Raw genomic sequence first — 11,863 nt, 5'->3', positions numbered from 1 at the left:
TACGGCGGGGGGTTTGGGGTGTGGGGTTGGAGTGAGGCATTAATTTCTTAAGTGGGTGGCACAGACAAAAGGATTTCCTGCTACAGAAATATCTTGTATAGTAAATTAGGAGACTGAGTTAAAGCAGATATTGATTCATCATATAGGTTAATGTAACTTTTCTTTGATTTCACAGAACTTCACAATGAGGCAGCTGCCAGCAGGATTCCCAGCAGCACACTGGTTTGCTCATCTGCATTTATCAGCTTCTTCTCATTTTCATTTCCCTGATTTTTCTGTTCAGGAACAGAAATGTACAGTATGTTGCGGTGGGACACATCTCTCTAATACAGCAAAGAACATGTCACGTTTTAAACTGAATTTCAGGTTTGTCTTCCATCAATGTCAGCATTAAAACTCATAAACTGAACTTGTGTATGTCTGTAACCCAAAAATCAGTTGTGTCGAGGAGGAATGCATTATAAACACAATTCAGATAGGTAAGTGTCACCACTTTTGGATAGTTTTTGCAGTGTAGTTGGTGGTGTTTTACTTTTCATCTGTTCTCAATCAAAAATTAAAAAACTACTAGAAATGATATTTAATTTCACTGATGGTCTCCCATCAACATGCTCCTTATTTCCAGCAGCATTGTACCAAAAACAGAACAATGACACCTCCTAGTGGCTGTAACATGCATGGAGCTGTTACTGTCAGTATTTAATCATTGTGATAGTTACATAACGAACTAAAATAGAGTTAAGAACCCAATATATTTATATATATACTGTATATTTTATATTAATATATAGCATGTTGGGGGGGGGGGGGGGTATGTTAGTTGTTTTAAAAGTGTATCGACAATTTTATTATACATGTATATATATTTTTTGGATCAACAGCAACTACTGGCAATGACATTTATGTATGCAATGCTCTGATACAATAATTTAAAAAAAGAACCCAATATTTAGGCTATAGACCTAACCTTTGTGTTAGTTCAGTCTTGGACCACCATTGTCTTAGCTTTGATGTCACAAAATTGTAATGCTCATTAAACTGTGACTTAAAGTGATCACAGTAATAAAGGGAAAGTTCACATTCTACAATTAGAATTACATGTGGGTATTTTATAAGATCATCTCAGTAGGCTATGTGCTTAAATTGCACTACAAATTTAAAGCCTTCAGCATCTCAATCTCAAGAATCCTATTCCTGGCACCATTCAGACCTTTATGTTGTGGAATAAAAATTATAGAAAGTACCTTCCTTTTGGACTGTAAAATTTCCTGTTGGGGTGTAGTGAGTCATCTTAGTATTTTTAAACTGCTGGCTACACACACAATTGGCAAAACACAGCAACTGTAGGCCGCCTATTGGAATATAACAGAAATATACCATAGACTATGTTCTTCCTTCCAGAAACAATAACCAACTACTATCTTACATTTATGCTATGTTACAATTGTATGTAGGCATTATTGTGAGTTAGACATACTGCCAAATGACTAATTCAATGCAAATTAGTACGGTTACTGAACAGAGAAAACAAGAAATGAATAAAAAGCCCCATATGAAAATCCCCCCACAAAAGTCCTGCTCATCTGCGCATCCGCATTGCTCAGTGAGTCATAACCATAGACTGGTCATAACCTACTCCTCGCTACAGCATGAAGTTTGATGGAGGCGTCTGATCCAATTATGCGTTGTTATTGTTTTATCGTCGTCTTTACTTTGTTCGCCCTCTCTGCAGCACAGTAAGTCAAGTTTAATAGACCACTTTTATCAATTAAGCGTTACGTTTGTTGTCGTTACTGTATCAGCCTGGGTGTTGGGCGTCGAAGTCAGTTTCGTTTTCTGAAAAATAAAAAACAATTAGGCTAGTAGAGTTTAAGTTAGTGTGGAGCTACATTATTGTTTGTAGAGATGACTAGTTAGGTTTTAGGCTGAGTTTAAGTTATCGCAGATGCAGATTAAAACAGGTTGGCGTTGTTTTTAAGGTTTAAGGTGAGGTTGATGTTTGGGTAACAAACCGACGAGTAACACATTTTGACACACAACACTTAAACTCTATGTCACCTACATGTTCATTAACACGGTTAATTTTGCAGTCAAGACAAGTAGGAGTACGTTAGTCTGTGTTTCAAATGGGTAATTGCTTTTTTAGAGGGATTATAGCCCTATTTGCAACTGAAACTTACTTTCGTTTTTTACTTCTATTCAAGGGCTTCCGTAGCTGCCAAATTTGAAGGGAAAGCCCGCTTATCTCAAAGTAAAGGAGTCATCCGGAGCAAGAGGGATGTGTGTCCCAATGGTTTGCCTACTTACGACCATGAGGGCAAGAAATGTTGTAAATGCGACAAAGGTGAGTCTCAGTGAATAAAAACTAGCTCAGTTTGCTGCCTTCCTCAATGAAGGAGGGTCAAATGTAGGGCAGCATCTCAAGACACCTAAGTACATCGGTGTTTCCCACACTTTTGAGAGATTAAGATGGTCGGACCTCAGTCTGGGAGCAAATCATGGGAGCCAAATTAAGAGGTTATATCTATTTTAAAGATGGTGCTCTAAACAATTTATTGTTCTAGTAATTTAACTACTGGCTGTATTGGTATGGATGGTGATGATACAGCAAAAAGCTCATACCCACAAAGCATGGGATAGAAAATGTACAAGTTCATAAATGTAACAATAACAAACCTGCAAAAAAGACTAATGCCCATATTTCAGCTCTGAAACAAAGAAAGCAAAGAAACATATAAATTATTGTTAGATTTTTACACATTTTTTTTTAATAAACATCTTTTCCTACATTGTTTCAAGTTGATAACTAAACTGCAAGTTAGCAGCATAAATTAGGCCATGACAGACCGCATCATTCTATATAATTAATGGGAAATGCAATACATTTACTCAAATACTGGACTTCAGTACAGTTTTGAGGTACAACTACTTTATTCTAGTATTTCAATTTGATGCTACTTCATACTGCCACTCCTCTGGCAATACTTAAGAGGGAAATATTGTCCTCTCTTCTTCACTGCATTGATTTGATAGCATACTTTTCAGATAGACTTTTAAAACAAGCCTTTAAAGTACAACAATTTATTAGAGATGAAACCAGATGTTATCAGCCTTTTTGGCCTCTGACGTCTTACAAAAAGCAGTGTGTAGTCGGGGTCACATGTTCTCCAGCAGCTACAACAGTAACATGCTGCTTACACACTAATGTTTCAGTATATGATGTAATTATGTCATAAATGATAAGGGACCAAAGCACTACTTTTATCTTAAGTACAGTTTATTTTTGCTAATACTTGTGTACATGGGATTGTTTTATGCTGGACTTGTAATAGAGTATTTTCTGTGTTGTTTTGTATCTTTCACATGTCACAAGTAAACTTGAACTTTGTGGTAGGTAATAACGTTTGACAAGATATTGATAAGTATGGCAATTACAAGCTGTCAGTGTCTATTTTGCAAGACTAAGTGACACAATACTGACTTTGAACATTTTTTGCATGCCTATCTTTCTGTAATCTATCTGATTAGATAATTTGTCTCCATATTGTAGGTCAACGGTGGATTGGTCACTGCACTGCAACAAGTTCTACAAAATGCGAGAAGTGTGCGAGTGGAACGTATAACAGCCTGCCTAATGACCTGCCGACCTGTGAACCCTGCATCTCATGCTCATCCAATGGTACAGACACAATTAAACACCATTTCTTGATTTAACAATGGAACTGGCCTATACAAATGACATACGATTTAGAAGTAGGCAGGTACACTGTCTAATATGCTATGCTTTTAAGATGTCTCAGACCACATAAGCTCCACAAAAACCTGTCAACATATGGCCAATTGACATTCCTATCCTTATAAAGAGAATCAAGAAATCCTAATTATAGAGTTAATTCAAATTTGCATATGGCTGAAAATAATGTTGGTGTAAAATTTTCTCCACTTAGTTAAGGTTAGTTAAGTATATTCACAGCCTCGTTTTAAGTTTACACAAAGAAGAATGATTACAATTAGTCAGGGAAGAATAATCACCAACAATTAAAATAATTAATTGTTTAAGTTAATTACCAAGCACAAATGCCATATTGCCTGGATCCAGCTGTTCAAAGTTTAAGGTTTGCTGCTTTTCTTGGTTGTAATTTTACACATTTTGGGTTTTAGAATGTTTTTAGAGATATAAATGTATTTATTGACATCAACTAGAGTTCTGAGAAAATGTTATGGGCTTTTTGGTTTTCTTTACTACTTTCCGACATATATAAACCAAATAATTAAAGGTGCAGTGTTTAGAATTTAGTGGCATGTAGCAAAACTGACATGGCAGAAACAAAATATAATATTCACCCTAGATGCACCTAAATGCTACACACTATGTCTTTGAGCAATAAATGGAAAAATGTTGGCCAGATTAATCAATAATGAAAACAGCTGCAGCTCTAATTCCAATCATTTAAAGTGAGATATGCAGAATCAAAAAATAAAAAGAATCAAAAGCACTTAGTTTATCTATGAGGATTCAGTACTCAGAGTAAATGTTTTTTACTTTTAATAAAACAAAACAGACTAACTCAACAACAACATTAAAGAATTCACTCTAACATGAAGTGTAGACTACCCATAAAAACCAAAATGTTTTACTGTGGTGATTTTTGGATAATAAAGTAATGTAAAGGTCTGTCAGAACCACTGGTGACAGTTGTATCAATGTACTTTCCTTCTAGCCAATCTAGAGGTCCGTGAACACTGTACATCTGTCAGTGATACTAAGTGTCAATGTAAAAAGGATCACTACTGCACTGGATACATGAAAGACACCTGCAGGCTTTGCAACCCTTGTAAAGTGTAAGTTTTACTCATTCAAATATTTGTTCATAGGATATGTGCAAGGCTTTTAAAAACTGTCAGTTTTATTTCAGTGTTTTGTCAATCATCAATTTGTTGACTTGTCTTCACCAACTACCAGCAGAGTTTTGAAACCACAGCAAAGTGACTGATAACTTTTTTGGGGTTCTTTTTGGTTCAAGGTGTGGTGATGAGGGGATTAAAGAACGCTGTACAGCCACCAATAACACTGTGTGCAATGGCAAAAGTGAAGGTATGATTTTAAGTTTGATGGCTGGAGTTTGCAACCTGGTGATAATCAGACTACTGCCTTGTCATTTTAAAGTATTTTTGTCTGTAATGAAAATGTCCACTAATATCTGTGTGCTTGTGTTTCAGGGGGAAATGCGCCAACTATACTCGGGGTAGTTCTACCAATATTGTTAATTGCTGGAATTGCTGGAATTGCGGGCACTGTAGTCTTCTTATGGAAAAAGAAATGTGAGCATTTCTACTACTTTACAGCTATATCTAACGTGACCAGCAGAGGGCACAACAACCTTCTATTTTCCTTGGAAAAATAGCAAAGTATAGTAATAATACCTTTAGTTTAGCTCTAGTAATGTTCTGATTTAATCATTGTTTTTGTATCCTCTCCATAATATATCCTTGCATCTTGTTTTTTAATCATTTGTCTCATTAGGGAGGGCACAGCAGAACATAACCGGACAGAAAAATGGCAAAGCAACTCTGGTGGTAAATGATTCTCCTGTATTATGTATTATATAATAATAATAATAATAATAATGATAATGATAATAATAATAATGCATTTTATTTAAAGGCACCTTTCAAAGCACTCAAGGTCACCTTACAAGGCACATATAACACAACAACAGTACATCAAACAATATAAATCAGGTAACATTTAGTGCAAAGATAAAAAATAAATATGAATGTGACTACAAAGTGCATTAGTACAATAAATAAACAAGTACGAAGATTGCATAGTTAGTGTGAGACAGAGTATGCCACTCTGAATAGGTGTGTTTTCAGGCGGGATTTAAAGGTGGAGGTGGAGTCCGAAGTGCGAATGTCTGGTGGGAGAGTTCCATAGGCGGGGGGTAGATCAGCTGAAGGCTCTTGACCCCATGGTAGTTAAGTTGGCAGATGGGGTGAAAAGCGGAGGATCGGAGAGTTTGAGAAGGTGTGTAGATGTGAATAAGTTCAGAGAGATATGATGGTGCCGGGTTGTGAAGGATCTTGAACGTGAGGAGTAGAATCTTAAAGTCAATGCGGGATTTGATAGGGAGCCAGTGAAGTTGCTGCAGGGCAGGAATGATGTGTTCAATAGAGGGAGTTCTGGTTATGATACGAGCGGCTGCATTCTGTACCAGTTGGAGTTTGTGGAGAGATTTCTGAGGAAGACCAAAGAGGAGAGAGTTACAGTAGTCCAGACGGGATGTGATCAGGGTGTTTACCAGGATAGCGGTGCAGGTTGGTGAAAGTGAGGGATGGAGACGATTGATGTTGCGTAGATGGAAGTATGCAGACCGAGTAACGTTACTGATGTGTGCTTCGAAAGATAATGTGCTGTCCAGGATGACACCCAGGCTCTTTACTTGGGGGGATGGAAGAACAGTGGAATTGTTGATGGACATGGAGAAAGTGTTGAGTGTTACTAAGGTTGATCTGGTACAGATGAGGAGGACCTCAGTTTTTTCGCTGTTGAGTTTAAGAAAGTTGAGTGAGAGCCATGATTTAATTTCCAGTAAGCAGTCAGATAGCGCTGTGGGTGGCAGAGTGGAAGTAGGCTTAGTGGAAAGATAGAGTTGGGTATCATCAGCGTAACAGTGGAATTGTATGTCAAATTTCCTGAGAATGTGACCAAGAGGCAGAAGATAAATAATGAACAGGAGGGGGCCAAGGACCGAGCCCTGGGGAACACCACTAGAGACTGGAGAGGAGCCGGATCTCAGGTTCTTGATTTGAACAAACTGTGTGCGGCCAGAGAGATATAATCTGGACCAAGCCAGAGGGATTCTTGAGTGTTGGTGTTATTGCAGCAGTCTTTAGTGATGATGGAACAACACCAGAAGACAGTGAGGAATGAATGATGTCAGTTATTAACGCGGACAGGGCAGGTACGCAGATTTTTACCAGGTGTGTAGGTAGGGGGTCTAACTGTCAGGTAGATGACTTGGATTTATGAATGAGACCAGTTATTTCAGAGACAGTTGGTGGTATGAAGCTGGCGAGCGGAGAGCTGAAGGAAGATGTAGGCCAAGAGTGCAGAGAGGATGCAGAGTTTTTAGTAGCAGTCAGTGTCTGGTGGATATTTTCAATTTTGGCATTGACGAAGGTCATGAAGGTATCACACTGTGTAACTGTGAGTAAGTGAGTTGGTAGAGCATCAGGTGGTTTCAGAATATTGTTGAGAGTTGAGAATAGGGCTCAACTATCCCATCAGCTGTCCTGATTAAGGTTGAGTAGTATGTGGTCTTGGCTGAAGAAAGAGCATCCTTGTATTGAAGTATGTGATTATAATACATTTCTTTGTGAACTGCAAGGCCGTTTTTTACATATAAGCGCTCCAAACGACGGCCTTTAGTTTTGAGCTGGCGTTGTGCTGGTGTAAACCAAGGAGCAGAGTGGGTAAAAGAAACAGACCTATTTAGTCCATTTATAACTCTCTGACCATATTTGACCAACTGTAGATGTTTGTCCTGTTTTTATCACACACACACACACACACACACACACACACGCCGTCCAAGGTAACTTTTGGGGTATTTACATAGAGTTTAATTTCCTGGAAACTCACCCTAACACTAACCACTATTTGCCTGACCCTAACTCAAACCTTAACAACTGATCAGTGTTTTTAATAATTGGGGACACGTCTTTTCTCCCCAACTGGACAAGCCATCCCCAATTAACTGGTTTCCCAAAAGTAGCCTGTGACAGACCCACATACATATGTACATGTATCATAAACCCTTTCTGTCTCTCCTTTAATGTTTGGGCAGCATCTGCTTTCTAAAAGAGATACAGGTTAGTTGTCAGAAACCTTTGTGTCCTTGTTAGCGTGCTTGTGCCGAGTCAGTGTTGTTGTTGTGTGTCTGTAGCTGTAAAACTAGAATAACTTTATTTCTTATTTTATCACAGTGGAGTTGAAAAACTTTTATTAACATTCATTCTACTTTTGCTTTTCAGAAGATGCGTCTTCTTAACGGTAAGCAAAGCAAAACCTTTATTTTTAGTTGATGTAATATTAGAGCTTTATTTCTTTATATTTTGAGATTGTCAAATGAAATTGCTGTTTGATTGATAATCAGACCGTACTGTTCATTTCATTTCACATTGTTATTCAGTCTGACTTTCAGTTTATGTTAGCTGATTTCTGCATCCAAAGTTATTATTATCTTTTATGTGTGAGTCAAATTGTAAGTACATCAACCCGCACATCTCATCCATTTTTAGGGTGATTTTTCCGTTGATATTTTTCACAGGCGTATCAATTTTTTTTCTGACTCTGCTACATAAAGATGACATCCTAATCTGCTTGGTTATTATTGGTTTAACCATCATGTTAATTTAAAATGTGAGAAGAAATCTGGCTGTCTAGAACCTGTGTCAGTTTAGTCATTGTGACTGATGTCCTTTTCAACTTCTTAAATATGGCCTTAAATATGGTTATTTTGTATCTGCCTTGTGTCTTCTATGTCTAGTTTACAATTTCCAGAATCAAAATGTGCCTGCAAGATCAATGAAGTTGTGATGTGTTGTGCTTTGTTGCATTCAACCCTATTTTTTCTGTCTTTCACATTAGCTCCACGTGTGGATCTCTCGCCTTACGTACATGACATTGCAGGGGTGATTGAATGGAAAGATATGGAGGCTATAGCTACGCGTACTGGGGTACAAAAGATCGTTATTGATGCTTGTAAATGGAACCACCCTAATGACTGTCAGGCGCAGACACTTGAACTACTGAAGGTATGGGTGGAGCAGCAGGGCATGCAGGCCTCAGAAAAATTGGTACAAATGCTACAAGACAGAGGCAGAAGGCACACAGCAGAGAAAGTGCACGATATATTGTGTGGTGGCAGCAGCGCATAGAAACACGTAGCAGGATACCAGATGCTACTGCTACTATAGAGGTGCGTAAATAGGACCACCGAGGCGATTGTCAGGAGCAGCCGCACCAACTACTGAAGATCTGGGTGGAGCAGCAGGGCATGGAGAAGAAGAAGTTTTTAAAAACATTTACAGATACTGCATGGCTGTCTACTGTGTGAATTGTTATTTTTAAAGGTTTCCATGACAGTGTTTAACCTGTAAATATTAATTTGCTTTTATGATGTGAAGAATGTATGCTACCGTTCAAAGTACTTCTAAAATAAGATGTAGACTTTATACATTACTTTATAGGTTGCTAATAGCATTTGTAAATATTTGAAAATATGTATTGTTACATCTTGACCACATTACTGCACCTCAGATTTTTCCATGATCTCATCTTTTTTCCTTGTATCTACATTTTATGGTGATGAGTCAGAATGATTTTCATAATCGTCAGATTAATGACTATCTCAATTTATTGATGATCAGTGGGAGACAATCTATGCCCATTGACTGTTTCCAAGAACCATGTTTATGTATTCAAAGGTTGTTTTTGTTTGCTGTAGGAGATTCAGTTTAATCATTTCATAGAAATCACAGAAAATTCTGGAATAAAAATAAAATGAAAAACTGGAATATTTGCTTTTGAGTATATATATAAAACCAATTTTGATCTTGGCACTCTGTGGACAATAGAATTACCCAGTGCACACCATTGTAATCTAAACTGTCACTCTAATATCAATTAATCTGTCGATCATTTTTTTATTAATTGTTTGGTCTATAAAATTCCAGAAAATACTAACAAATGCACACCACAATATGAACTTGTCTTGAGATTTCTTGTTTTGTCAGATTAACAGTCCAAAAGCGCCAAAATATTCAGTTTACTGTCACTTAAACAAAATAAGGGAAGTCTGCCAAATTGAGGAGCTAGGAACCTTTGGTGATTGATTATCAAAATAGTTTTTAATGTAATTTTATATCAACTGTAGTGCTGTACTGAGGAAATAAACAGAAATTGCCAGATCTTATGACTGAAACTTGCTCAATTGAAGCAAATTCCTCATTCTGAAAATACTGATTAAGTAGTCCACACTGATGAGAAGGTGGGCTTATTTTGATCAAAAAATAGTGTGGTTGAACCTCACTTTTAGTAGACATTTTGTTACAGCAAAAAAACTGCATAAAATTCCAACCCATCTACATTTAACTCACTTGCTCACCTGCTTTCTGTCACTGTTTTACTCATTCATGTGGTTTCTCTGTATATACACTTTTTTCTCCTTATTCCTGTGTGTTATTACACCTTTCATGTAGCCCTTCCACATTTTTTTTGACCCGGTCACTACGCTAAAGCAGAATGCTTTATCATGTATGGACGTTCATGACTACAACCTTCTTGAAAGCAAATCAGTTCACAAGACTTATTGGTCATAAATATGACTCAGTATCTTCAGAAATCAGAGAACAACATTTTCTGTTTAGGTCTTTACAGTGTGAACATAGCCAGAAAAAATTAAAGATTTAGAAATTTTATGCTACATTTAAATATGTCTCTTTAAATTTGGGCTAGACTGATACTGGATTTAGTTTAAAAAAATCTGATCAATATTACCATATATATACAGAATATGTAGCCTACATAAACACATCTTTGTAGTGATCCCTAAAATTTGGTCATCAAACATTTATGACAAAGATATGTAATAGAATGTGTAATATTTTATAGTTTAACCATAAACATATAAACAAATATAAAATGACAGCAGTGCACTGAAACTTTGAACTTAATAGGGAAGTTAATCATCATAAATAACTATAAATAAAAATACATTTAAAAAAACAAAACATGTATTTATATATGTGTCAGAACATGTTTCCACAAGTTTAAGGGAATGATACAGAAAGTAAATTGGGATGATGTTTACGCTCAGCAGGATGCCAAGAGAACTTACCAATCCTTTATTCAATTGTTCAAGACAGTATTTAATGAGTGCTTTCTGCTTTTAAGCCTCAAAATCAATAAACAACATGGTTTTAATAAACCCTGGTTCACTACTGGAATTTTAAAATCCTCAGTTAAGAAAAACAAAGTTTATTTCTAACCCAACTGCTCAGAACTCTAATACTTATAAAAAAAAATATAGAAACAAGTTTACTCATTTACTTCGAATGGCAAAGAAGAAGTACTATTCTGATAAATTCAAAGAATCTACTAACAACATGAAAAAATACATAGAATATCATTAATGAAGTATTAAACAAGAAAAAGGTCCTTGTGAAATTCCCATCCCAATTTACAGATGGCAAGTCCATATTCTCTAATCTCTCTGACATAGAGAATTAATTTAACAATTTATTTATTTTTTGTTAATGTTGGTAGCTCTTTCGCCATGAAAATTCCACCATCAAATGACTGCTTTACTGATAATATTATTAGTTTCTTCCCTGTATTGCATAATTTCGAACCTCCCACTAATGAAGTGATCGACATTATTGTAAATCTTAACAATTCTGCAGCGGCTCATGATGAAATCAAGGCTGAGCTGCTAAAGGAAGAAGCTCCCTTCATTAGTAAACCCTTAACACATGTCCTTGCTATTTCATTAAAAACTGGGGTAGTCCCTAATGTTTTCAAAGTGGCAAGGGTCTTGCCTCTTTTTAAAGAAGGTGAACCCAGTATTTTTAACAATTATCGGCTGATTTCTATCTTACCGTGTTTCTCCAAAGTCCTGGAAAAGTTAGTATACAAGAGTTATTAAACACCTTAATGGTAATAACATACTGTACAAACACCAATATGGTTTTCGTCAAAAGCACTCAACATTTATGACATTTTCTTGGATCATAGTTAACCATGATATGAATCTTCTGTCAAAACTCCACCCATATGGTGTTCAAGATGTTGTGATCA

General features: G+C 36.5%; 1 protein-coding gene across 1 annotated transcript; it reads left to right on the top strand.

Annotated features, from left to right (window-relative positions):
- Nucleotides 1-1,655: 1,655 nt before the first annotated feature.
- LOC128372510 (tumor necrosis factor receptor superfamily member 6-like) lies at nucleotides 1,656-8,943 on the top strand. The gene is made up of 7 exons (XM_053332604.1): nucleotides 1,656-1,736; nucleotides 2,205-2,344; nucleotides 3,551-3,679; nucleotides 4,722-4,842; nucleotides 5,025-5,095; nucleotides 5,221-5,322; nucleotides 8,525-8,943. The coding sequence occupies exons 1-7, from the start codon at nucleotides 1,660-1,662 to the stop codon at nucleotides 8,941-8,943; spliced, it is 1,059 nt and encodes a 352-aa protein (XP_053188579.1). The 5' UTR covers nucleotides 1,656-1,659.
- Nucleotides 8,944-11,863: the final 2,920 nt, after the last annotated feature.

This window comes from Scomber japonicus, chromosome 14 (assembly GCF_027409825.1).
Source record: "Scomber japonicus isolate fScoJap1 chromosome 14, fScoJap1.pri, whole genome shotgun sequence".
NCBI lineage: Eukaryota > Metazoa > Chordata > Actinopteri > Scombriformes > Scombridae > Scomber > Scomber japonicus.
The sequence above is the reverse complement of the archived record's forward strand: the minus strand, read 5'-3'. Positions and strand labels throughout refer to the sequence as shown.